The 26,095-nt window shown below is 43.3% G+C and overlaps 1 protein-coding gene and 1 long non-coding RNA gene across 3 annotated transcripts; one reads left to right on the top strand and one right to left on the bottom strand.

The window, feature by feature from the left end:
* The first annotated feature begins 1,114 nt into the window (after positions 1-1,114).
* LOC132017970 (glutathione S-transferase A4-like) lies at positions 1,115-19,385 on the top strand. 2 transcript variants are annotated; one of them, XM_059400246.1, is made up of 7 exons: positions 1,115-1,210; positions 9,082-9,188; positions 10,305-10,356; positions 13,349-13,481; positions 15,369-15,510; positions 16,881-17,012; positions 19,097-19,385. In XM_059400246.1, the coding sequence occupies exons 2-7, from the start codon at positions 9,102-9,104 to the stop codon at positions 19,217-19,219; spliced, it is 669 nt and encodes a 222-aa protein (XP_059256229.1). In that variant the 5' UTR covers positions 1,115-1,210; positions 9,082-9,101; the 3' UTR covers positions 19,220-19,385. The 2 variants fall into 2 exon arrangements, with proteins under 2 accessions (XP_059256229.1, XP_059256228.1); XM_059400245.1 differs by lacking the exon at positions 1,115-1,210 and adding an exon at positions 8,646-8,814.
* Positions 19,156-26,095, bottom strand: LOC132017971 (uncharacterized). Its single transcript, XR_009404431.1, has 3 exons — positions 26,005-26,095; positions 22,389-22,478; positions 19,156-19,321 (listed from the first exon to the last, which is right to left on the bottom strand). It is a non-coding gene; the product is annotated as an uncharacterized LOC132017971 (long non-coding RNA).

A 26,095-nucleotide genomic window follows, 5' to 3' on the forward strand; every position in this document is an offset into this window, starting at 1 on the left:
GAGCAGGCAGTGCTGTCACGTGAAGAGGCAGGCCCCTGTCTTTCCTGCCCACAGGTACATGACCTTAAATGGTGCTGGGCCCTTCCCATACTAAAAACAGGTCTCCCTCCTCCCCCATCTTGCCTCAGGTGGCATTACCCCAGTCTTGCTCCCGTCCCCTTTTAGTCCAGACCCCTGCCCTTTAGTCTCAGCCCACGGCACCCACCCTCATTTTCCTGAGCCACCAGCCTCTGGTCATAGAGTAAGTGGTCAGGCAGGAGAAATCGTTGATCCTTAAAAACAACAGTGTGCGAGAGGGTTCAGGGCTGAACCCAGGCAGAGGAACCAGGAGGTTCACCAACTAGAGTCCCAATAAGTAGATCAGCGGTTAAAAGTGTGGAACAGCACATCAAGGGGCTGTGTGGTGTCTAAACAGGAGAGGGGCCGCACTTAATGAATCTGAGACCCGCTACCAGCCGCTCAGAAAGTCTTCCACTTCCAAATAAGATACCTGATTGGGGGTGGGGGATACCGTGGTGGCTCGGGGGGGGGGGGGTTAAGCCTCTGTCTTTGGCTCAGGTCATGATCTCAGAGTCCTAAGATGGAGCCCCGCATCAGGCTCTCTGCTCAGCAAGGACCCTGCTTACCTTTCTCTCTGCCTGCCTCTCTGCTTACTTGTGATCTCTGTCTGTCAAATAAATAAATAAAATCTTTAAAAAAAATTAAAAAGATACCTGATGGGTAGTGCAGGTATCTTACAACAGAGTCTTCCTGATTCCTCCTTCCAGCCCCTTGTAACATTTCTGTTACAGATGTCACATTCATCAGCTATCATCGTCTGTCACTACTGTTATTTTTAACACACGACATCGGTTTGTTCATATATTGATGCTGCCGGTCTTCTCCAACTAGAATGTGAGCACCGGGGCAGGAATTGGGGCTGTCACATCCACCATTTTAGACCGGGGGCCTAAAATAGTGCCTGGCACAGAGTGGTGCTCATTAAATATTGGTGCAGGAAGCCAGTGAAGTCCTTCTTCTTACTTGGGCAACTTGGTATGCTCTCAGATCCACAAATAACAGATATAAAGTGAAACCCCAGAGGTGTGTACAAACTGGAGTGCTCCATTGGCTAATCCCTTGCGTGGGTGGGGCATTTAATGGGAAAGAGTTATAAACCCTCTCTTGATCTCCAGGAGGCACCCTGAGAGGAGAGCCGGGAAGAGAAAAGGTTAGTGGTGGATTTCTTACACACTCTTCTTGGCTGTGACTAGATAGTTATATTCTGTGGCCAGTTTTGCAGCTTACAGTCAGCAATTATTCTAACTTTGTGACTAATTTAGTGCCTATTATTTTAAACTTGCTTATATCAAAAGGAACATATTTTTATGCAGAGTAGATGGGTACATGAAAATGAGATGGCAAATGTATATTTAGATAAGGCCTTTTAAAGTTTTTCATTGCCTGTGTATGACATTAAAATGCCACCAGAGGGCGCCTGGGTGGCTCAGTGGGTTAAGCCGCTGCCTTCGGCTCAGGTCATGATCTCAGGGTCCTGGGATCGAGCCCCGCATTGGGCTCTCTGCTCAGCAGGGAGCCTGCTTCCCTCTCTCTCTCTCTGCCTGCCTCTCCATCTACTTGTGATTTCTCTCTGTCAAATAAATAAATAAAATCTTTAAAAATAAAATAAAATAAAATAAAATGCCACCAGACCCCCGTACCACACGTGAAATGGAATTTTAAAAATATGTAAGAGTCAAGTGGTGTTTCAGTTGATTGATGGAAATAACCCACTTACCAGAATTGAAGCTTTTGAGCCATTAGATTTTTTTTTCTTCCTCAGACAAATCTCATATTTTTTTTTTTTTAAAGAATTTATTTATTTGAGAAAGAGAGAAAAAGAGCAGGGCAAAAGGGCAGAGGAAGAGGGAGAAGCAGGCTCTCCACGGAGCAGGGAGCCCGATGCAGGGCTTGATCTCAGGACCCTGGGATCATGACCTGAGCTGAAGGCAGACATTTAACCGACTGAGCCACCCAGGTGCCCCCAAATCTGATATTTCTGTATAAGTTGAAGAGAACACAGGCAGTGCCTCACAGAAAGGTCAAATCTCCTTCTTAGGTGTCTGCATATGCTTGGAGGATATAATTCAAATAACTTGACGAGGGGGCCTTCCTCTGAGGTCCTGTATCCCTGTGGGTCTATGCTAAGTTGAAAAGCAGAGGGGCCTCTAGTCAAGCCCTGAAATAATTTTCCTAGGACTTGTCCTAATCAAGGACAAACAGCGGATTAAACAGCGGTGCGGCAGGTGGTGGTCCACTGCGCTTATTCTCCCAGCAGCCTCAATCACCTGGCAGGTGAACGTCTCTTTCGTAGCTCAGGTCTATTTTTCATTTCAGTTTACAAGGTTGGGTGTAGACGTCGATCTCTCGTGAGTTTTGGAAATGTGACTCAATCCTTTAGACCCTAACGGAAAGGAAATATAGTTTCTGAAATTCAAATATTGGGCTTTTTGGAGAAATTACTTAGCATGCCAGCAACACGGGCCTAGAGCTACCGCCCTAATCGTCCTGTGACAGAAGTGACTCAAACCTCACTCAACCCAGAAATCTTCGGCTATTTGTTTTTTTTTTTTTTTTTAAAGGTTTATTTATTTATTTATTTGACAGAGAGAGAGATCACAAGTAGGCAGAGAGGCAGGCAGAGAGAGAGGAGGAAGCAGGCTCCCTGCTGAGCAGAGAGCCCGATGCGGGACTCCATCCCAGGACCCTGAGATCATGACCTGAGCCGAAGGCAGCGGCTTAACCCACTGAGCCACCCAGGCACCCCTCTCCTTTGGCTATTTGTGTATTAAAAATGTCAGGTGGGGCGCCTAGGTGGTTCAGTGGGTTAAGCAACTGCCTTTGACTCAGGTCATGATCCCAGCGTCCTGGGATCAAGCCCCATTCAAGCTCCTTACTCAGCAGGGAGCCTGTTTCTCCCTCTCGTTCTGCCTGCTACTCCTCTCTCTCTTTCTCTGTCAAGTACTAAATAAAAAAAAAAAAAAAAAAAAAAAAAGCCAGGTAAGTGCTTGAGCTGGTATTCGGAAGAGCTAGTTCCATATAGGAGGCTTATCTTTTGATAACATGTCTGATTTTGCTAATAGGTCATGTTAGGAAAATAGAAGTAATTCCAGGCCATTATAATTGGACTGTAACTTGAAGGCTCTATTTAGCTATACTTTGAAACTCTACTGAAAGTCTCGGTGATGCTGTTAATATTGCTATTTTCCGAACTTAAACATACTCTTTGTCTGAAACATTACGTACTTAGGGCTAAATTGATGCTACATATCTCCAGTCTAGCAAGTTTAAGTTTTGTGGGGAATACAGGGCTACCTGGGAGAGGTGTGTTTTTGGTTTTTTGTTTTGTTTTGTTGTGTTTTTTTTTTTTGTTTTTAGTTGTTGTTGTTGTTGTTGTTGTTGTTTGGCTAAGTAACACATTTTGATCTGCTGGTTGTAATGAAGATAGCCCATTCTGATCCACTGGAGAAGCCAAAGTAAATGTTATAGCTATTTCTATTAATAATAGATTTAGAATTGACATCTTATATTCTGGCCCAGAGCATCTGCTAAAACTGGAAGCCTCTTAAATGAACCTCTTAAAATGTTCGTCATCCAGAAAATTCAATAAAATCCTACCTTTTGCCTGACTGTTCAAATAGTTGATAAAAACGTGTGCTGTTTCACCCCAGCTTTCCAGAATGGCAGTAGAGTTTCGCCCCCAAAAGACTGGCTGCTTTCCCAATGTGTTTGTTCTGCAGTTAGGCGCATAGGGCAAAGAATGAAGACAAGGGAAGAGAGATAAGATCAGAAAGACTGTTGAAATGGGAAGAAATGAAGGAGGTTACCAGATTCTGAACCCACTTCCATGTTTATAGTTCAGGCACCTGACATTTCTTCCAGACCCGCTCCAGGATTGGAAAGAAGCTACACACCTGTTAACTTGGTTCAACTTGGGGTTTGAAGAAGGCCTTACATCTCAAAGGAGGTCAACAAAAATGATATAACATGGGAAATTCACTCATAATCACCCCAATTTCTTCTGCCCTTCTTCTTCTTAGCTACACACAATTCCAACACTTCACCATGTGCTCACCCTATTTTTCAGGCATCCTTTTCTGCAATTTATACCTGCACAACTGTCCCTGAGAAGAATGACCCACAGCCACACACTGAGCCCCTGATGCAATTTTACTGGGTTTTCACTCCAGACCTGGCTTCTCAAACTTCATTTTATTTTATTATTATTATTTTTAAAGATTTTATTTATTTGTTTAACAGAGAGATCACAAGCAGGCAGAGAAGCAGGCATACATAGCGAGAGAGGGGAAAGCGGGCTCTCAGCTCAATCCTAGGACCCTGGGATCATGACCTGAGCCGAAGGCAGAGGGTTTAACCCACTGAGCCACCCAGGTGCCCCTCAAACTTCATTTTAATATACAAGTCAGTTGTCCAGGGCTCTTGAGAAAAATGTAGGCTCTGATTCAGTCACTCTGCCCCAGGGACTTAGAGTCTGCAATTCTAAGTTCACTGTCAACATCCTGGGGAAGCCAGTGCTGCTGGTCCGAAATCACAGTCCTAGAGAATGACTTCCCTTCCTTTCAGAAGCAAATTTCACTGCTTTTCTCTCACATGAATGTTGCTGCCATCTGGAGACATGGATGTGTGTGTACATATGTTTGCATGTCTGTGTGTGTGTGTGTGTATCATTATTTGAGTCCTTACGGTGCTTAGCGGTTTGCACACATGACCTTATTTCCACCTCGTAATGACCCACATGAATTAGGAACAATTAGTCTTACTGCACAAATGAGGAAACTGAGGCCAAGGGAGGAATGGAACTTGCCCAACCAACTTGCCCAAGGGATAAATGGAGCTTAAATTTCAGCTTAGGTCTTGGCTTTTATTGGTACCCAGGGCAAACTCAGATATGAGTTCTTCCACATTTTCTTTTCTTTCTTCTTTTTTAAAAAAAAAAAAAATGTTATTTATTTTGGGGGGAAGAGGGAGAGAATCCTCAGGTAGACTCCACGCTGAGCATGGAGCCCAAACGGGGGGCCTGATCTCACGACCCTGAAATTATGACCTGAGCCAAAACCAAGATCGGATTGCCTCACCGACTAGCCACCCAGGCATCCCCACATTTTCTGAAAGATTTGGGGCATGTTTTTTTAAAAACCAAGGCCCACACTGTGACCATCCAAAGTATGCGATGACATCATTGCTGCCTTAGACACGGGCCTCCGGAGCTCTGGGTTGGGGGGTGGGGCGGGCATCCCAAGGCTCATCTCAGGTGAAGCTGCTTTTGGGGGATGTTTGCAAGCCCCAAGAGATGCCTTTCAATTTCCAATGTAATAAGCCCTTGGCAGGAAGCCTAGCTGGTGAACTAGGTTTAATTCAGAACATACCTGTTGGTCAATATTAGCTGCACAAAAACCAGACTTGTTTATGGTGAGCTCAACACCTTGGGTTCTGGATCTTTCAGCAGCTATGTTCGCAGAGTGTCTGCATTCTGGATGAAATCCAGAAAACACTCTTCTTTGTTCCCTTTATTTCTCATGAAAGGAATGAATATTTCCATTGTGATATGTGTTTTGTCCATTACTTTATTTAGTCCTCAGCCCTCACAATAGCCCACTGACATCAGTAGTGCAACCACCATATGCATTCTAAGGATTAGGAGACCGAGGCTCACAGAGGTGGGAAAAGGTTGTACAACATTAGTGAGGACTCACGACTCTATAAAGCCCAGAGCCCCCCTGCCTTTGAAAGATGGGGATAGTAACACACACTCACCATTTTCATTTAAGGACTGGACATAGTTGGGTATCGTGCCTGGTAGAGGGGCTGTGAATAAATGGGACTAGATTCACATCCGAGACCTCAGCTTTCTCAATGTTCATTCTCTTAGTGAACCCAGAGTGGCTATTAATCCACATTATTGGTTATAGACCCAAAGGAGCACAACTTTCCCTTCTCACCCGGTGAAAACGTCCCTCCCAAAGGAACACACCACCTTCCACTCCTGGTACTCAGCCTCCCATCTACCTGATGTCGCCAGCTCCCGCTGTTTCATTCCAGCACCTCGAAGGGCTCACATCTCTTGAGTGTTGCTCCTGCCATGCCAGCAAGAAGCTTGCCCTCTCTTGATCATTTTCGGACTACATTTTGCTGCCTCTCATCTGAGAGACTTCACTGGGTCTCTGAAATAAATACGATGTCTAGAGCCTCCAGACAGCCTGAGTGTTAGGACACTCAGTAGTCATATTACGTTAACTGTCTCTTGTGGGCAATCTGAGGCTAGGATTTTAATCTCTGTATGTTTCAAATGACTAAGAGAAGAGTCAGAAGAAAGACTATTCGGCCTGCATTTAAGTGACCATTCATTGCATTCTGGAGGCTACCAGATAAGACCTTTTCTGAATTCATGGTTTACACCAAAGGATAATGTTCAGCTCTGGCTAACTGGGGGAGCAGGATAGAATTACTATAAAAAAGGTGTTTGCAGGTGTTCATATGTCCCATATTCTTCCACCGTAAGATTTATTTCAAACAGGCGCGCCTGGGTGTCTCAGTGGGTTAAATAAAGCCTCTGCCTTCGGCTCAGGTCATGATCCCAGGGTCCTGGGATCGAGCCCCGCATCGGGCTCTCTGCTCTGCAGGGAGCCTGCTTCCTCTGTCTCTCTGCCTGCCTCTCTGCCTACTTGTAATCTCTGTCAAATAAATAAATAAAATCTTAAAAAAAAAAAAAGATTTATTTCAAACAGAATTTGGACTGTTGGAACGTTTCAGGAACACAGAACAACAGAAATTAACCTGAGACCAGCCCTGGCTGGATTCACAGCCTCATCCCCATCTCTCAGAGCAGGTGGAGAGGGGTCAGACTGGTTGGAGCTCTGTGTGCTAAGCAGAGAGTGGAGAGAAGGAGCTCCTCTAGACAGGTGGTGATATTTAACTTCACCAGTATCGCTTTATTTTTGTCTGAAGGCAGCAGGATGGGTGAGACCTGGAAGGGGTTCTCAGAAGGAGGGTTTGAATCATTTGCCAATCACCCAGAGTTTGCTGCTGTTGGATATTTGTAGTTGTTTGTCTGTGTGTTTGTCTTGCTTATGTTTGCTCCTTAACCATCCTACTTAGGACCCTGGAGGTGACCAGAGAATTCAAGAGTTTTTTCACCAGGGAGAGTTTAACACGAAGCCACCATTTCTCTTCTCCCTCTCATCATTAATTTTGTTGCAAGGTTCATTCTAACGTGTGTTAGCAGTGTGTTACTACACTCAAACATATTTCTCTAATTGGGGAATTTGGGTGCCTTTTTAATCACTGTGTCTCCCAAGACAATAAAGTAGTGGGTCTTTAGGAATCTCCTGTAACTTTCAACACTCAGTAGCTAAAGATGCAAATTAAAAGGAAGGACTCCTGACAGCAACCCAACAGAAGCAGTGCCCAGAACATGACAAGACCACCGCAAGAAAGGAATTAGCATGGCTCTGGTAGCACATACACTATAACTGGAAAAACACAGAGATGACCACAGCTCCAGGCAAAGATGACGCACATGTTTGTGACGTGTTCCATATTAAAAAAAAAAAAAAAAAGGAGGAAAGGAATTCAATTTTTCTAAGAGTTAAACTGTAAATGCAGCATATAAGAAAATAGGGTGGTTGTGGGTAGCATTGCTTCAAGATACTTTTAAGATTTTGTGAACCCGAGTGCCTTTGCTGTCATGATTGTGGGTATTTTACAGTCAAAGTTTTCATTATCAACCGAGCTACCGAGCTGATTTTTAAAAAAAAAATTTTTTTAAGATTTTATTTATTTATTTGACAGAGACACAGCAAGAGAGGGAACACAAGCAGGGGGAGTGGGAGAGGGAGAAGTAGGCTTCCTGCTGATTAGGGAGTGCAATGCGGGACTCGATCCCAGGACCCCAGGGATCATGACCTGAGCCGCCCAGGTGCCCCTACCAAGCTGATTTCTAATTTTTTGGTGAATTTTGTTAGCACAGGCAGCATCCTCAAGCAGAATCCCAGCTAGGGCAGGATACTTGGCAGTCTGGCACTTAGTAGGCAAAGGACCACAGTGAGTGCTGCGTTAGAGAGCTAAGGTCAGTCTCTCCAAGAGCCATGCGTCATCCCAAGGGTGCACCCTCCCAGCCACACCACCCCATGCACCACCTGTGCCAGAAGCTTGGCTTTCTTGCCATTTCCTTGAAGCATGCATTGTTGCCTATGGGGCCAGAGTGGCAAATGTGAGAAAGGGAGACCCAGTAGTCCTCTAAGTTGGTATAGAGCTTTTGGTATTCTCAAAGCATGTTCAGTAATCCTGTGAGACAGGCAGGGGTCACTAACATCATAACCACTGGTGGCCCTTGCCACAGCTAGGTGGAAAGTGCAGATCAGGCATGCTCCCATTATCCCTATCCTCTTCTTTAAAAGGTTGTGGGTCACCTAGTGCCATCCTTCCCAGTTGCAGATGAGGACATGCAGGCAGACAGAGGTACTGAACTGGGCCTAAGTCTGCCTAGCTCCCTGGTGCCTGGGTCGACTAGAATCCTGGTCCTGACTAGGCCTGCCTTTGTCTTTGTCTCCCCCAACACTCAGAAAAGTCTTGCAACAGAGACAAAAGCATGCCCAACTCCCATGGAACGTTTCAGTCCTAACCAGCCCAGCTCCCTGACACTGTTAGATAAGATTTTCTTTTTGCAAGGTCATTCACAAAACCATCATAATAACTCCTGGATCCTATCTCAAAACACCAGAGACTCTCAAATCTATGGAATACCTCAATACCTTGGTATGTATCGTTTGTGCTTTCTTTCTTCTTAAATTGTGAGATAGAGCATACATACAGGAGAGTGTATTTTATGTACAGTTTAAAGACTAGTTATAAAGACTGGTTGTTAATTTTGTTGAAGAAACAGAATATTAATAGCACTCCAGACTCCTCCCCTATGTCCCTCCCAAATCACACCCCTTGTTCTCCTCACCAGAGGTAACAACCATCCTGCTTCCGTGATCATTTTTCTCTTGCTTTTCTTATTTTTCTTGTTTTGCCCTTCAGAAAACCCCAAGCCCAGAGTCATGGCAACCAAACCCAAGCTCTTCTACTTCTGTGGCAGGGGCAGGATGGAGTCGATCCGCTGGCTGTTGGCTGCAGCTGGAGTGGAGGTTGGTTCCTGACTGGGAAAAGAAAGGGTAATTTGGGTGGACTGGAGTGGTCCTCTTCCCCCTTCAAAATTTAGGATGGTACCATCAAGATAGATCCACTCTTTCCCTTTCCACATACCTTTCTTTGTAAGAGGTGAGAGAGGAATCACAGTCTTCTGTTTAACCAAGGATGGGAGGGTAGAAGCCTAGGGAGATGTTCTGGAAGCTTGATAGAGGCCCAAGAGGTCATGGTGATTCATAAGACAGAGGAGAGAGAGGAGTCTTTACAGGAACCAACTGATTTCCTGTGGTTCTGGCTCTGGCCTGACACCTCAGTCTTACTCCACCCCTGGCTGCCTAAGGTTTCAACCTTAGGCCCAAATGCAGTCTGGTTTCTTCTTGAGCCCTTCTCCGAAAGGTCTGCCCCACTGGGATCTTTCCTTAATTCTGAATTCCCTAACCATTGACTTTTCCATAGATTTTCACAAATTCCTTGGAATTGTTTGGTTTCAGACAGGTGTGAACTTCTTTTTCCCCATTTGAATGCCATTCTTTAAGACAAGGACCCATACATGACCTTCTTTGTTTTGTTCACTTTATCCTAACCCCATCTCAACTTTAGGGGACCAAAAAAATCACTCTTTCCCACAGGAGTTTTAGGGATTCCATCAATAAATAATGACACCCACCTGAGTAATAATCTTCAGACCCCTTTTCATTGAATATATGAGGATCAAAGAGAAATTTAATTTGACCTGAGAGGGATAATGACACACAAGAGAGAAAAGAAAAGAAAGCGAGGAATGGAAAAAGGGAAATCATTGAGGGAAGTTGATGAAAAAGACAGTAATTTGGAAAGAAAAAAGAGCTAAGTTGAAGAAAGGGGAAAATATTAATGGGACTGAGGAGATCCTATAAGTAGGCAAAGTCCAAAAGGGGTGCCAGTCCCATGCCCATATAAAGTAATCTACATACACACTGATGGAATTTTCAGCTGTGTGGAAATTGACAACTTTGTGGTTCCTTTTAAAATTTTCATTCTGAAAGTCATTGGGTACTTTATACTGTGAACATATCCCACCCCCCCCCACACCCCAGGACATTAAAGTTATAACCAAGTTTCTATCCTCTATCTAGTTTGAAGAAGAATTTATTGAAACAACAGAACAATATGAGAAGTTGCTGAAAGGTGAGCCTAGACTTAGTCAATGTTTTCTTACTGGGAAAAATAAACATTTGTTTCTGGAAATATTCTTTTCAATACAGAACACAGAACTCTGGAGTGACAACTATAGAAAAAGGACTGCTCGCACTGAACCAGTGCTCACCCTGTCCCTGTCCCCAGGGCTAAATTTATCATCTGCATTGTGTCGTTAGCTGTCATAAAAGCTTATGAAGTAGACTCTGACCTGGATCTCAGTTAGAGATGGTAGCATGGGTTTGACTCAGCTAATTTGCTCAGTACTCTCCACCCCACTAAAGAATACTTTAAGAATTCTTAAATAATGATCCAGCAGATTGGAAGGGAGAGAGAAAAAGGGAAGGGGAATTTGAGCTAAGATACTCTCTAGTTCTCATGGCTCACATCCATTCTTTCTTAGTGGTTTCAACAGATTATCAGACACCATCTTATCACATCATAATAGTAGAACTAAGATTATTGAAAAGACCGAAATTTGGTTAAATTTGGAAGAAGTCCTCTTTCATCCTTATAATTCCCTAGAAAAGTTTCTCACACCAAGAAAAAATACAAATACTTTCATAGTGCTTTTTTTAAAAAAAAAAAAAGATTTTATTTATTTATTGGATAGATAGAGATCACAAGTAGGCAGAGAGAAGATAAGGGGGAAGCAGGCTCCCCGCTGAGCAGAGAACCCAATGTGGGGCTCAATCCCAGGACCCTGAGATCATGACCTGAGCCAAAGGTATAGGCTTTAACACACTGAGCCACCCAGGCATTCTGACTTTTGTAGTGCTTCTTAACCATCTAACAGCCACAATGTTACTTTCCTTGCCTAAGGAAACATGGATATTCTCACCATTGCTGATAAACAGTCATGAAATTGACACATTTTTTTTTTTCAGAAACATTCAACTAGTAATAAGCAGACCTGCCATTTACAAACTGTATGACTTTGCAGAAGACCTTTAACTTCTCCACATCTTATCTCCTTACCATAAAATAAAGATAATCTCTGTGGTCACAGATAAAGCACACCAGTAGATCTCGCTAAATGGGGAAGGCTGGCTAGCCCTTTACCCAATTCTTTTTTTTTTTTTTTTTTTAGATTTTATTTATTTATTTGACAGAGAGAAATCACAAGTAGATGGAGAGGCAGGCAGAGAGAGGGAGAGAGGGAAGCAGGCTCCCTGCTGAGCAGAGAGCCCGATGCAGGACTCGATCCCAGGACCCTGAGATCATGACCCGAGCCGAAGGCAGTGGCCCAACCCACTGAGCCACCCAGGCGCCCCTCCTTTACCCAATTCTTGCCCAGGAATTTATTGTCTGGATTATCCCTGAAGTTCCCCATTCTCTTTGTTTCTGCCCTACTCTACCCCAAATGAGGCCAGTTCCTAGTATGTAGTAGGGATTAAGTACATATGTATTGAATAAGTAAATGAAAGGCATCTCCAGAAACTCTTCCATGAAAACGACAATAAATAGAGACAATAAATAAAGACAATAATCATCTTCCATGATGATTCTGGCAAGAACTCTTCCCTAACAGCCTGTGAAATCCTCCATCCCTCCCTGAGTCTGTGATGCTGTTCGGGTGATTGAGACACTCTCCTGGGCATTATTATTAGTGAAGAGGCGACAGAGAGGGACTGTTGGCTGAAGCTCAGGTGGCCCATTTCTGTTGTGAGTTCGAGCAAGTCATGTTTGCCCCCTTGGCCTTCATAGTGCCATAGTCTACTGCATGAGTGAGCTAAATGGTCTCAAAGATCCTTTCCTATACTCTTGATACGAGAATTTTAAAAAAGCTTCTGAAGAAGATCATCAGTTCTGAGAAGCATGTCATATCTAATGGACCTCTGCCTCACTAACAAGCCGTAGCACAGAGCCCAGTTTAGATGCTCATTCAATGTTGGACAAATGTAGAACTGCCTTTAGGAAATGGAGATTTTACAATCTCTGCATTATTAATAGTACCAATATTTCCAAAGCACGGCCACAGGCATGATCTTATTCTTGCTCAAGGAAACTCTACAATGGGCAGATCAGAAAATAGGCTCAGGGAAGACAGAGACTTGCCTGAAGTCATCAACTAGACAGAGACACTGGCTCTCTGGAAAGTTCCTCTACTGGTTCTCATTAAGTCAAGTGGCAACAGTATTGGAAGGTGGGGAAATTAATTCTGGCCTTTGCCAATGCACTAATGAAGTCTGGTTCCTATTCTGGATAAGAATAAGGAATAAGTTCCTTATTCTCAGCAACATAGGGGTGGCAAAGGAAATTTAAAGGCCATTTATTTCTTCAAGACCCTATGCAAAGAGCACTATTTATAGTGCATCTTTAAATGCATTACTTATATAGGCGGTCACTCACAAAGAAGAAAATTTAACTTCACTGAACACTAATTATTGACAGTATTGTTTTACTTATCTCGTTTCATCCTTTAAAAAATCCTGCTAAATAGATATGATTACCATTTTAGAGCAAAGGAAACTCAAGCTCAGTTAGGTCATTCGCTTAAAGTCGCATGGTTGGGGAGGGCTAAAGCTGGCATTTGGACCTGGTCTGCCTGGGTTCCTACTGTTGCATCCGTCCTGCTGCCACATAGGCCTGGAGTAATACCCGTTATGCTTTCCAAGGAATTCAGGCCCCCATCCTCCACTCCTGAATCAGAATATCTGGGGAGTGGGGTGAGTATTTTTAACAACCCACCACGGTGAGATGATTCTCATACACCCAGAAGCACTTACACTATAACAGTCATAGTAAATGTACAGCATCTTAAACAATCATGATTAACCAACAAACAAAAATGCATGAAACCATGAAGCAAATCTCAGATTTTCAATAAAGCAAATGATAGGCATTTCCTCAACAGCTGGGGTCTTTAGCTCACCACTTTGGATGAAAACCAAATCATTCAACAAAATTAAAGAGACCCTCCTGCAGGCTTACCAGAACCATGGAAGGAGAGTTTCCTAACCTCGCTTTGCTCAATCCACAGATGGACGACTGCTTTTCGGCCAAGTGCCTATGGTTGAAATTGATGGAATGGTGCTCACGCAGACCAGAGCCATCCTCAGCTACCTTGCCGCCAAGTACGACTTGTATGGAAAAGACCTGAAGGAGACAGTCAGGTAGCATAGCATTCACAGCTGTACTTGACTTTTTTTTTTTTTTTTAATATTTTATTTATTTACTTGACAGAGAGAGATCACAAGTAGGCAGAGAGGCAGGCAGAGAGAGAGAGGGAAGCCGGCTCCCTGCCGAGCAGAGAGCATGATGTGGGGCTCGATCCTAGGACCCTGGGATCATGACCTGAGCCTAAGGCAGAGGCTTAACTCACTGAGCCACCCAGATGTCCCTGTACCTGATTCTTATCTAAGCTCTGTAGTCCTACACCGGCTGAGACCCAGTTACAGTGTTGCCTTTCAGTCTAGACTGGGGGGAGATGGCAAGGGAAACAACAGGGAGATGCTCTTGCTATACCCAAATGTCTTGTGCATAACAGAGTAAGTACTCCAGCGTTTCCTTTCACTACTCATGGTGGTGTGCATTCAACATTCTCATATTCTCTCCCCACTCCTAACAAAATATGTCTTATAAGATGATCTGGTAAACTCTACAGCATGAAGGTGGAAATGACTGACAGGGCAAACAAACATTGAGCATTGTATCAGTGGTCTATTACTACAAATAATGCTGTATAGCATGTCACCTTGAAACTCAGTGACTTAAATCAGCATGTATTTATTACTGTATCTTGTGGGTGTTGGCATACCTGGGCCAGGCTTGACTCCTCTTGGCTGGACTCAGTCATGTGACCTGTGGTCCTCCAGTAGTCAGCCAGGAGGCTCTGGTTTGGAGTGCTGAGTATCAATCCAGGGGCAAGTGGGCCCTATGTCTCTCATCCTCCCACAGGTAGCTTGTTCTTGGGGCAGCTAGGGAGGGTTCTAGGAGAGAGACTGAAAGCACACGAGGCCTCTTAAATTCAGAACTGCTCAATTCCACCTCATTCCTTTAGTCAAAGCAAGTCATGAATGAGATCATCCCAGAAAACGGTCATCTAACTTGCAATCTCCAAAATACATGGTAAGAGAAGCAATTTCAAACAGGGTGTGAAAAGAATCCTTTTAGAACACTGTAAACCAGTACTAATATACAAAAGCAATCTGTTTCTCATCGTTTTGATGCAATATGTTCATTGTTTTTTTTTTGTTTGTTTGTTTTTTATAATTAAAGTGACCGGCTAGGTAACAATCTAACCTGTAAGAAAAATGATTTGTAATTCAGATGGGACAATAAAGTAAATTATGCTTTTTATATATGTTATAAAGCAAAAGACAAAGATGACCACTGAACCAAATTTGTTGGGCAATTAGCGTATAGGAGGGACACACAGACACACAACCCTTAATGTTTGCACACTGGTTGTAGAGGAAACTTGCTCAAGCATAACTCCGCCAATAGGCCAATAATCCATGGTAATGTATCTACCATTCTTGGTTATTGTTGTTGTTGTTTTTAACCTTTTCTGTGTTTGTCAGTGAAAGGAACATTTTAGAGAATGAAATCCAGGTGTCTGTCCGACCTGAGTAGGAAAGCGCACTTTTCTTTCTCAGTTGCCAGGTCAGGGGAGGACCTGCTAAATTATATATTTTCCCTAAAGAAGTGAAAAGGTTCTGGTACCAATAGTCTCGGACTTCCGGTAAACTTCATCCGGTTGGGTTTTTAAAACCATAATAACGTATTTATCTATTTACGGCAGACTTCCGCTTGGAGGCACTCGTTAATTTTTTCCACACATCCCTTCATGCAGTAAGCATTTCCAGAGACCCTCGTATCCTCGGGTCCCTCGGAGGGCTCTGGGTCCAGAAATCATTCCTGAGCACGGAATCTTACGGGAAGGGGTGCGACAAGTCTTTTGTCCCTATATCCATTTCCGCCATCGCAGAGGCGAAGTAGCAAACCCCCATCCTCATAAGGTTCCCAGTGCGAACACCGGTCACGCGCTGTTTTGTCAGGATCAACATGTACACGGATGGCACCCTGGACCTCATGCTAATGATCGCGGTGGCTGCGTTCAAACCCCCCGCGGAAAAAGAGGAGAGTCTTGCTTTGGTCGTGAAGAGAGCGAAAACTCGTTACTTCCCCGTCTTCGAGAAGGTAGGCGGCAGGGACCCGGTTTGCGGCCGGGCGAGGACCCAGCCCAGCGGGGCCAGACGCCTAGGTGCTCTCGCGAGAGACTGGATTCCTGTCGGCGACGGCTGCGCGCGCAGATCCTGCGGGTGTGGGGGCGTGGCGGGGGGGGGAGGGCGGGGAACAGGGGGCGGGGCTGACGTCCTGGAGCGGCCTCCAGTACCCTACCGCCCTGTTCCAGAGAGAGATGGGAACTGAGAGTTAGATTTGGGGCACAGCAAGTTCCCACTGCTGCTTCCCGGCGTGTAAGGATGCAGGGCTTATTTCCTGTTGCTGAGAAGAATAGTTCAGCAGTGAAGATCTCAAAGGACAAGCTATGATGGTGCTTTACTGCACTCGGACCAAAACTTTAATAAAGGGTTGCAAAACAAAAGGACGTAGTTATGTGGAACCTCTGACAAGACAGAATGAAAATAAATCAGATGCAATGAAAGGACACAGCTTTTCTGTTCCGATTTTTAAAAATAAGCCATCAGCAGCCTAGGGCACCAACACCTTAAATTCACCGTGTCAGATGTTTCTTTACCTTTTATACTGGAGGCTGATCATGCCTCAAGCAAAAGACAAGATCTTTTAAATTTACAACTTTCCCGAAGTCATTTTGGAGTGAATCCTAATTACGAATGTTCTCGAAATACAACTGGTAAGGTTCCAAACTTAAAGGACAGCATGGGACATGGTAAGAAAGATTTGTTAGCAGAGGGCTCTATCAATTAAGGCTTGCCAGACAGAAGTCTGTGCTTGCCAGACAGAAGTCTGTAGGATTTCTCCTCAGTCTTAGTCTTGGGAAAGAATGATTTACTACTGATTAGTCTATAATGAAGAGTTCTGCCGGTGCTTCAAAGTCCTGGACGATCCAGTTCCTCTTTATTCAGGAGCAATGTACAGTGTTGTTGAAACACCTTCCATTTGAAAAATCAGTATCATTCTTTGAGCTGAAATGTTAAATGGGCTTTCTGATACAATTTTCTACTGTGGTGTAGCAGCCTGATTCTAACTAATTATGACGTTTGTGTCTCCCTATACTGGTGGGTATAGTTTTACTTAATCATCTGTAGGCGTGTAAGAGAGAGCTCCCTTCATGCCCTTCACTACCCCAAATACCTTGATAATCACTGACAGATTCCCAACAAGACTGTGCCAATTTACAGCAATGTTTATGAGTGTTTAAGACTTGCTTTCATCTGATCCTTTCCAAGCAGTCTTGGAGATTATCAAGAAAAAGATTCTTTAGTAAATTTGATCTGTACAGAAGATTCCCTGCTTTTGTAAGTGCATAGCCAGGCAAAATAGTCTTTACTTTTATTTGATATTCTTTGTTATTTCTCTTTGCTTAGATTTTGAAAGACCATGGAGAGGATTTTCTTGTTGGCAACAAATTCAGTTGGGCAGACATACAACTGTTAGAAGCGATTTTAATGGTGGAAGAGCTCGATGCTTCTGTACTTTCTGAATTCCCGCTGCTAAAGGTAGGGTATTCACTTGCACACGAAGCCCAGGAAATAGTGAATAGAAACGAAAGCTAAAATGAAATGCATCTCAAAAAAAAAAAAAAAAAAAAAAAAAAAAAAAAAAAAAAAAAAAAAAAGAAAGAAAGAAAGAAAGAAAGAAAAAGAAAAGAAATGCATCTCCAGGTCAATTTCAAAAGAAGACTTGTTAAAAATCATTATTTTATTCATCTTGGCAATTTTCTCCTGCTCACCCTACAGGATCATTAGGAAATAAACCCTTATGTTGGGAGAGAGATAGGTTATGTTGGCTTCTAGCATAAACATTGAATGCTTGCTTGCTTTTTTTCTTTTTTTTTTTTTTTCATGCCTTAAACATTTTTTTTTGATAAAGCAAGGCTGACAAGTCTTCCTTCGTTGTTTCCCTCCCCAGCACCCACCGGACAACTCTGCCTCCCTTTAGTACCCCCAATGTTGAGGACATCCCACCATGTCCCTCCACTGGTCAGAGCTTCTGCCTGGGTGTCACTGCCTGTCTCTGCTGCGTCGCCCATCCTTAGACCTCCGTCTCTCAATCCTGCCACTGCCAGACCTGAGCAAGCCTCTGTTCCAGTTCCTTAGAAACCTTTTATCTAAGAGAGGACCATAGGTTTTTTGGTTTAAGAATAGTATTTTTTTTTTCCTTACTTCCAGTGAAATGGAATTTCAGGTTTCTACACTAGGCATTTATATGAAACAAAAAAAGACGGGACCTAACTAGCCTAATGCTACTACTGGATTAGATTCTTTGCCCTCTTATTTTACATTTTTCCCCCCAAAAAGATCATACTAAATATTGTTTTGTGGTCCGCTTTTAACATTTAAAAAAATTATTATGAATATTTTGACATGTCAGCAAATATTCCTCTACAATATCATTTTATTTTATTTTCATGAGACAATAGAGTCCCATCTTTTTGAATAATCAGAACTATATAAAAAGGGCATAAATTGAGAAAACTCATTCCCACCACTACCCTCTCACCTTCCTGCCCCATAATCATTTTTATTAGTTTCCTGTGTACCTTCCCAGTGTTCCTATTTATGCAGATACAGCAAATATGAATATCTATTTTTCTCTCACCCCCACCCCTAGCTTTCTCTTACACAAAGTAGCAAATATATTTTGTTCTGCCGGGGACTTTTTATTTTTTCTTTCTTTCCTTAAAGTAAACCATGCATTCTAGAGTTTTTTTTCTGTCAATACAGGGACCTTCCTCTTTCTTTTTATATACAGTATCATTTTAAATTACCTGCTTATATACCTTGTGGGGACTTACCATAGTTTATATGACCAGTTTTCTTTTCTTGGAAAGATAGACTATTTTCAATTTTTCATTCTGTTAACTTTTTAAAAAAAGATTTTGTTTACTTATTTGACACAGATTGAGAGAGAAGGAATATAAGCAGGGGGAGTGGATGAGGGAGAAGTAGACTTCCCACTTAGCAGGGAGCCCAATGCAGGGCTTGATCCCAGGACCCTGGGATCATGACCTGAGCCAAAGGCAGACACTTATGACTGTGCCACCCAAGCACCCCACTCTGCTAACATTCTTAACATGATTTCTTTGCTCACCTTTATAATAAATTCCTAGAACAGGAATCGATAGGTCAAAGAATATTAATTTTTTAGAATTTTTAATTTGTGCCATCTACTTGTGACAGTGAGATTTTAAGAAGATAGTTTATTTTATTTATTTACTTACACTTATTTGAGAGAGAGCATGAGAGGGGAGAAGGTCAGAGGGAGAAGCAGACTCCCTATGGAGCAGGGAGCCTGATGGGGAACTTGATCCCAGGACTCTGGGATCATGACCTGAACTGAAGGCAGTCGCTTAACCAACTGAGCCACCCAGGCGCCCTTAAGAAGATAATTTAATTCACACTAAACACACTAGCCATTGTATTACCTTTCCTGGGAACACCTAGCAACTAGGTGTTGAGGGATTAAGTCAGATTCAACAGACTGGGCTCCAAAAGCTGACAGTCTAGACACTCCCATGACAAAGTTCTGTTTAAGGTTATGACTGCTATTAAGGCTCTGACTTTACTCGTTCTCATCTCAGGCATTTAAAATAAGAATCAGCAACATCCCTACGATTAAGAAGTTCCTGCAACCTGGGAGTCAGAGGAAGCCACCCCCAGATAGCCACTATGTGGAAGTGGTCAGAAGCGTTCTGCACTTCTAATGGCAGCAGGTCCTATCCTGGTCAACAGCGACGATCCGTCGGGTCACAGCATCAGTACGGGCTGCCCAGTGTAGTGAATTGTAGAATCTAGGAGTCAAGTGTCTGAAAAGAACAAAACCATACAACCATGAAAGAACAAACACCAATTAAATGCAATACAAAACCATTCTGTCGTGTGACTTTTTTTTTTAATTGTAAAATGTTATAAAATTATTTTTATTATTAATGTAAACAAAGGGCTTGGAAAAGTTGAACTTTCTTTTAAGGTATCTCTTAGGCAAAGTCTCTTTTAAGAAGTCTCTTCTCTCCCGTGCCTGGGTGGCTCAGTTGGTTGAGCATCTGACTCTTGGTTTTTGGTCACATCCTAATCTCAGGGTTGTGGGATCCACCCTTCTCCCCCATGGGGCTCCGCACAGGCTTGTGCATGCTCTCTCTCTCTCTCAAATGGATAAATCTTTAAAAATTTTTCAAAAATTAAAAATTAAAATTGAAAAAAAAGAAAAAAATAAGGCTTTTCTCTCTTAAGAAGCCGAAAAGAATATACGCTTCTAGACCAGAGAAATGTGGTATCTAGGAGGAGTTTATTGAATTTATTGACTAGCATTCTTTTTTTAAGAAAGATTTTTATTTATTTATTTGACAGAGAAAGAGATAGCAAGAGAGGAAACACAAGCAGAGGGAGTAGTAGAGGAAGAAGCAGGCTTCCAGCTGAGCAGGGAGCACTTTGCGGGGCTTGATCCCAGGACCCTGGGACCGTGACCCAAACCAGAGGCAGCCGCTTAATCACTGAGCCACCCCTTGACTAGCATTCTTGACTGTTTCTGGCTATTTCAACTGTCTAAAATCGTAACAGTTTAATATTTCTATTATGTGGTACTGTAAAAAAAAAAAAGATTTTATTTATTTATTTATTTGACAGACAGAGATCACAAGTAGGCAGAGAGGCAGGCAGAGCGAGAGAAGCAGGCTCCCTGTGGAGCAGAGAGCCCGATGTGGGGCTCGATCCCAGGACCAAAGGATCATGACCTGAGCCAAAGGCAGAGCCTTTAACCCACTGAGCCACCCAGGTGTCCCTAATGTGGTACTTTTGAATATTAAGTTATATATAATTACATTTGATGTAATTATATAATATATATTATATATTGTATGTCATATATATTTGGGACAATTCTTGAAGCCTAGTTATACATTTGATAAATATTGATATATATTAATTTTCTTTCCTCTTCTTTGGGGATTTTTGTTTACTTGACATGCTATTTCCCATTTATTTATTTTTGAAATATAATTAACATAGTGTTATATTATTTTCAGGTGTAGGATATAATGATTCGGCAATTCTGAATATTACTCAGTGCTCATCATGCAAGGGTACCCAAGCCCCTTTATCTATTTTGCCCATCCCCCACCTGCCTCCCCTCTGGCAACCACCAGTTTGTTCTCTGTATTTAAGAGTCTGGGGTTTTTCTTTGTTTCTCTTTTTTTCTTTGTTCCTTTATTTTGTTTCTTAAACTCTAGCATATGAGTGAAATCATAACATTTGTCTTTCTCTGACATACTTATTTCACTTAGCATTATACTCTCTAGCTCCACCCTTGTTGCAAATGGCAAGATTGCATTCTTTTTTTATGGCTGAGTAATATTCCAGTGTGTATATATATCACATCTTCTTTATCCATTCTTCTATTGATGGACACTTGGGTTGTTCCACATCTTAGCTATTATAACTAATGCTGTGATAAGCCTAAGGGTGTGAAATGCCAATTGAATATTACCCCCACCTTAAAAGACCACCAGAGACGTGAGTCAAAGCCAATCAGCAAGGGTCGTTTATTGTTTTATGGCAGTCAGGGGTGCCTGAGGGATGCTACACCTATGGAGGGGAGCGGGTGAAGGGGGGGTGCAAGGCGCCAGCTTTTGCTGTGTCCTCAGCCAGCCTCCTGCTCCTTCAGGTGCATATATCTTTTTGATTAGTGTTTTCACTTTCTTTGGGTAAGTACCCAGTAGTGGAATAACTGGACTATAGGGTAGTTCTGTTTTTAACATTCTGAGGAACCTTCACACTGTTTCCCACATTGGCTGCACCAGTGTGCATTCCCACCGAAGTGCACCAGGGTTCCTTTCTCTCTACATCCTCAACTTGTTATTTCTTGCCTTTTTGATTCTGGGCATTCTGCCCGGTGTAAAGTCATATCTTATTATGGTTCTGATTTGCATTTTTCTGATAATTAACAATACTGAGCATCTTTTCACATGTCTGTTGTCCATTTATATTTCTCCTTTAGAAAAATGTCTATTCAGGTCCTCTGGCCATTTATTAATCAGATTATTGGGTTTTTGGTATTGGCTTATATAAATTCTTTATATATTTAGGATATTAACCCCTTACCAGATATATCATTTGCAAGTGTCTTCTGTCATTCAACAGGTTGCCTTTTGTTTTGTTGATGATTTCCTTCACCATGCAGAAGCTTTGATGTTGGTGTAATCACAGTAATTTAGTTTTGCTTTTGTTTTTTCTTGCCCCAGGAGATACATCTATAAAAATTTTTCTATGGCTGGTATCAAAGACATTACTATCTGAACTCTCTTCTTTTTATTTTTCATGAACATATAATGTAATTATATTTGCTTCGGGGTACAGGTCTGTGAATCATCAGTCTTACACAATTCACAACACTGTCCCCCCGAGGGCTCCAACCCCCCAACCTCCAACGCCACCGCTTAGTCTCTGAACTGATGTCCCTCAGTGGAGCAGACTTATAAAGTTCCAATTTTGTGCTCCACTGCCCTACTGCTTGCTGGGAGCCGGCCCCACCCCTGTGGTCTCTCTTCCAGTATATTGCCTTGGATTCACTTCTCTGCACATCCTTCCAGAAAATGGTCACTTTTCTGTTCCTAGAATTACTGCTCTTCTTCTCCGATCTCCTTTTGAGTTTGTGGGTGTTCAGAATGGTTTGATATCTAGCCGAATTTCTGGGAACCTAAGATATTTAGGTCCCCTACTCCTTTGCCATCTTGCTCCTCTCTTGATGTGTGACATTTTTGTAAGCTTGCCAGTTGTGGACAATGGTTACAACTTTGAAGAAATCGGTGTTCTGTGTAAATAAATAGGAGGTTGATGTGTTTAGGGCAGGGCACAGTCCATTTAAGGCACTGTCCTTACCATCTGTACCAAGATCAGGACCACTGTTGGAAGAACAAGCAGAGACTTGGGGCCCAGGATCTCCTCCAACACCCACAATGACACTGTGTACTTGCAATAGAAAAAAAGGGACAAATGACAAATCAGAAGTAAGACAATGGCTGATGCCAGGAAATCCTGTGAGAAGGGATGGGGAAAGAGAATGTCCACGGAACATCATTCTGAGACTGTAAAAAAAAATGTGGACAATTAGACAACCTTATTCCACCCAACAGAGCCACCTGAGACTGGGTTTTGCTTTGCTGAAACAAGTAACACTGAGATTAAGATTTAACCGATATTTATACAAATTGACCCAAAGATTCCTTCTCTTTTAAGGGTCACAATGGTGTTCCACATTGGGTAATTCGGAACTCAGCCCCACATCAGGGCCTTGTGTGATGAGGGATGGAACAGCTGTGCAGGGTGATGTCCCAGGCAAAACTGTGGTTTCCGGTGGGAGGAGGATCTGTGGTGTGGAGCAGGGCTCCTGCCAATGCTTTGATGTACATGACCCCACCAGCTCTCCACTGCTGCTGGGCCATCCTGCCCAGGCCACACACTAGACCAGCTTCTGAGTGCATATCCATGTACATGTCCTTACTGGTGAGATGACCTCATGGCTCATCAGACTTCATACCCTTTCCTAAAGACCACCACAGGCCAGGACCCTTCCCTCACAATATACTGTCCCATCCATTTTTCCTCCCCAACTCAAGTGACAGATTGATCAACAGAGTTATGACCACCTGGGCCATTCAGTGTCCCCCAGCCCAGCCCATGTAGGGCCTGAGTTCTTACTCCCATTGTGGTCAAATCCCAATCCAGGATTCTCATTGAGCTAATTGCCTGATCTCATTGGCCACTCTGGCAAGGCATGGTCAACCACCAGACGACGCATAAGACAAAGAGGGAAGAAAGGTTTCTCACAGAAAACTCTGCCTCTCTCTGTGTGAGATGACTTTTTCTTCTGACCTCCTCCAAACCTAAGAGTCTGATCTGACAAAAATTAGGTGAGAAAAGGAAAATAACTGATTTTTTTCATGGTTCATAATTGTAAGCCTATCTCTATTTGTTATAACCACATGGTTCTGGTAAATAATTCAAATTGTTTAGAAGACTTACACAAATGAAAAATAAAATCCTTCCCTCCCTGAATAGTTCTTAAACACAAGTACTTTCTGGGTCCTCCCTCCTTGCCCTGGTGCTTGCCTTGAGAAGCCAAGCACTTCATGGTTGAGTTCCCAAGGCTCTAAGCCTGTTTTGCCCAGGGTTCTACTTCCTGGGCGTTGAAAACAAGCCCTAGGTCTGATGCCAACCTGGCACATTTTCTGAGCACACCCTAAAAGCACCTGACAGAGGGACAGCCAGCCAGGGCCAAAGCAGGTTTCGTCATCTAATAACCCCATACATACAACTTGCTGTCTTTCTTGTAATCGTTTTTACACCTTCGTTCTTCCTGATAGTTCTCTTTGGGCCTATTGCCTAGCTACCCAAACTTAGTAGAAATAACTCTGGGTACCCAAAGAAGGGAGCCTCAGAGAGCCCAAGAGCATCCAGCAACATTCAAGTTCTCTCCCACCACCAGAGAGTCGTAGCTTTGGACCGAAAAAACAAGGGCAAGTGAAGACGGTCAGCTCAATATACCCATAGAAGCGGTGCAGGGCTTGGAGGTCCTTGGTCCTCCCTTCCAGAAGATACTGGAAAGGAGATCCTGTTACCAGCTTTGTTCTCCCATTTCAAGAGTTCAGCACTCTAGAATGTGAGAATTTCTTTTCTTGGCAACTAGGACTCTCCCGTTTCAGTTAAAGCCCATTTGTTTTGTTTGTTTAAACAAAGAATTAAAACCTGAGCAGTGGCCCCATAATGACCCTTCCTAACTTGATGTTGATAATTAATCCTCCCTTTGGACTCCAGCTTGGTTTTAAAACATGGGATTGCTGTGTAAGTTTCTCTGCACAGAGTTAGAGTGAGAAACTTAAGACAACAAAGTCAGAGATGGTTGCCCCGCGATAGACCCCCTTTCCCTGGATTGCCAGCCTTGAGCAAACTGGGGAGAAAGGGATTTGTTTTTGGTTTTGGTTTTTGTCTTGGGGCACGGGGGGTCGGTTGTTGCTTTTAAGCAAACAAGATTTATTAGCTCATACGTTTGGAAGAACATGTATGAACCCCGGGACTTTCAGACCATCAGTACTGCCCAGATTTCATTGCAGGTTGGCCTCAGGTTCTTCCAAGGGTCTGCGGTTGGCTCAACCTCATCCCAGGCGGCCCACGGGCGGGCATTGAGGTTACTAACCATGCAGCCCCAAGAGAACCACTGGGAGGAGGCAGAAGAGTTTCCTCAAAGGAGTGGGCTGGCATTGCCAGGAGGGGAGGGGCCAGACCCACTCGCAAAGTTTTACTATCTCCCCAGTTTGCAGATAGGGAAAGTGAGGCTCCACAAGTCACTTACCCCCTGCACCGAGCTCCCACCCTGTGTGCTGCCAGCAGGAATTACATTCCGGCTTTAGGAATGGGAAAAATTAGACCCACAGAGAGAAGGCAGATTTGTCTAAGCTAATAAGCCTCTGAACCCAACCCAGACCCTACAGTCAGGGTCGATGGTCTTTTAAGTAGATTTGGCAGTAGCCTGGTCAGTTTGCAAGACTGAAGATAGCGAGATTAGTCTTTCCTGGTTGCTTAAAAAAAGGCGGGTCTGGATTGGGTGTTCCCATGCCTCGCCCCTCCGCAGCTGTTACCATGCTGAGTCAGCGCATTGTGTTTTTTGTGTTTTTTTTTCCCCCCCATGACCCTTTCCATCCAGTATCGATTGGATCCTCCCCAAAACCTTGCAAGGCTAAGACTTCTTTCTTTCAGATTAGAACGCTATTGGAACTTGATGCCCCTTCTTCTTCTTCTTTTTTTTTGGGGGGGGTGGGAATAAAGCTTTTTAACTAAGTAAGGCAAACACTCAGTAAAGGGGGGGAATCTTTCATTTACAGCTCAATGTTTTTTATTTCTGTTCTTACAAATGTTACCTACCTTTCTTTCTTTCTCAGATTTAATTTATTTATTTGACAGTGACACAGCAAGAGAAGGAACACAAGCAGGGGGAGTGGGAGAGGAAGAAGCAGGCTTTCTGCCCAGCAGGTAGCCTGGTGTGAGGCTCGATCCCAGGACCCTGGGATCAAGACCTGAGCTGAAGTCATATGCTTAACCAACTGAGCCACCTAGGCACCCCTCACATTTCTTTAAAAAAAAAAAAAAAAAAAAAAAAAAGATTTAATTAATTTATTTAGAGAAAGAGAGAAAGAGCAAGAGAGAGTGAGTGGTGGGGAGGCAGTAGAGGGAGAGGGACAACCAGATTCCCCACTGAGTGTGGAGACTGCTGCGGGTTTCGATCCCACAACCCTTAGATCATGACCTGAGTGGAAACCCAGAGTCAGCTGCTTAACCAACTGAGCCACTCAGGAACCCCACACTTTTTTCCCCCTGCTTTTTAATACAAAGCATTACTGAGGATAGCATAAAGAAAATGTTCAGTAAGTTTTAGTAAGTGTATAAAGTTGTGCAAGTACCCCCTCCCTGTAGTTTTAGAATGTTCCCATTCCACACAAACCTCTTTGTTTCAGTCAAAGGCTGCTCCCAGGCCCCCAGCCCCAGGCCATCTCTGATCTGCTTTCTGTCACAGACCGTTCACTTCTCCAAGA

Source organism: Mustela nigripes, chromosome 5 (assembly GCF_022355385.1).
Source record: "Mustela nigripes isolate SB6536 chromosome 5, MUSNIG.SB6536, whole genome shotgun sequence".
NCBI lineage: Eukaryota > Metazoa > Chordata > Mammalia > Carnivora > Mustelidae > Mustela > Mustela nigripes.

Excerpts from the sequence above, each read along its gene's own strand:
- LOC132017970 (XM_059400245.1), top strand. The coding sequence starts at position 8,661 with ATGGAACGTTTCAGTCCTAACCAGCCCAGCTCCCTGACACTGTTAGAT. Across the intron at positions 9,189-10,304 it reads TGGCTGCAGCTGGAGTGGAG|TTTGAAGAAGAATTTATTGA; the intron begins GTTGGTTCCTGA and ends TCCTCTATCTAG. Across the intron at positions 17,013-19,096 it reads CTGAATTCCCGCTGCTAAAG|GCATTTAAAATAAGAATCAG; the intron begins GTAGGGTATTCA and ends TTCTCATCTCAG.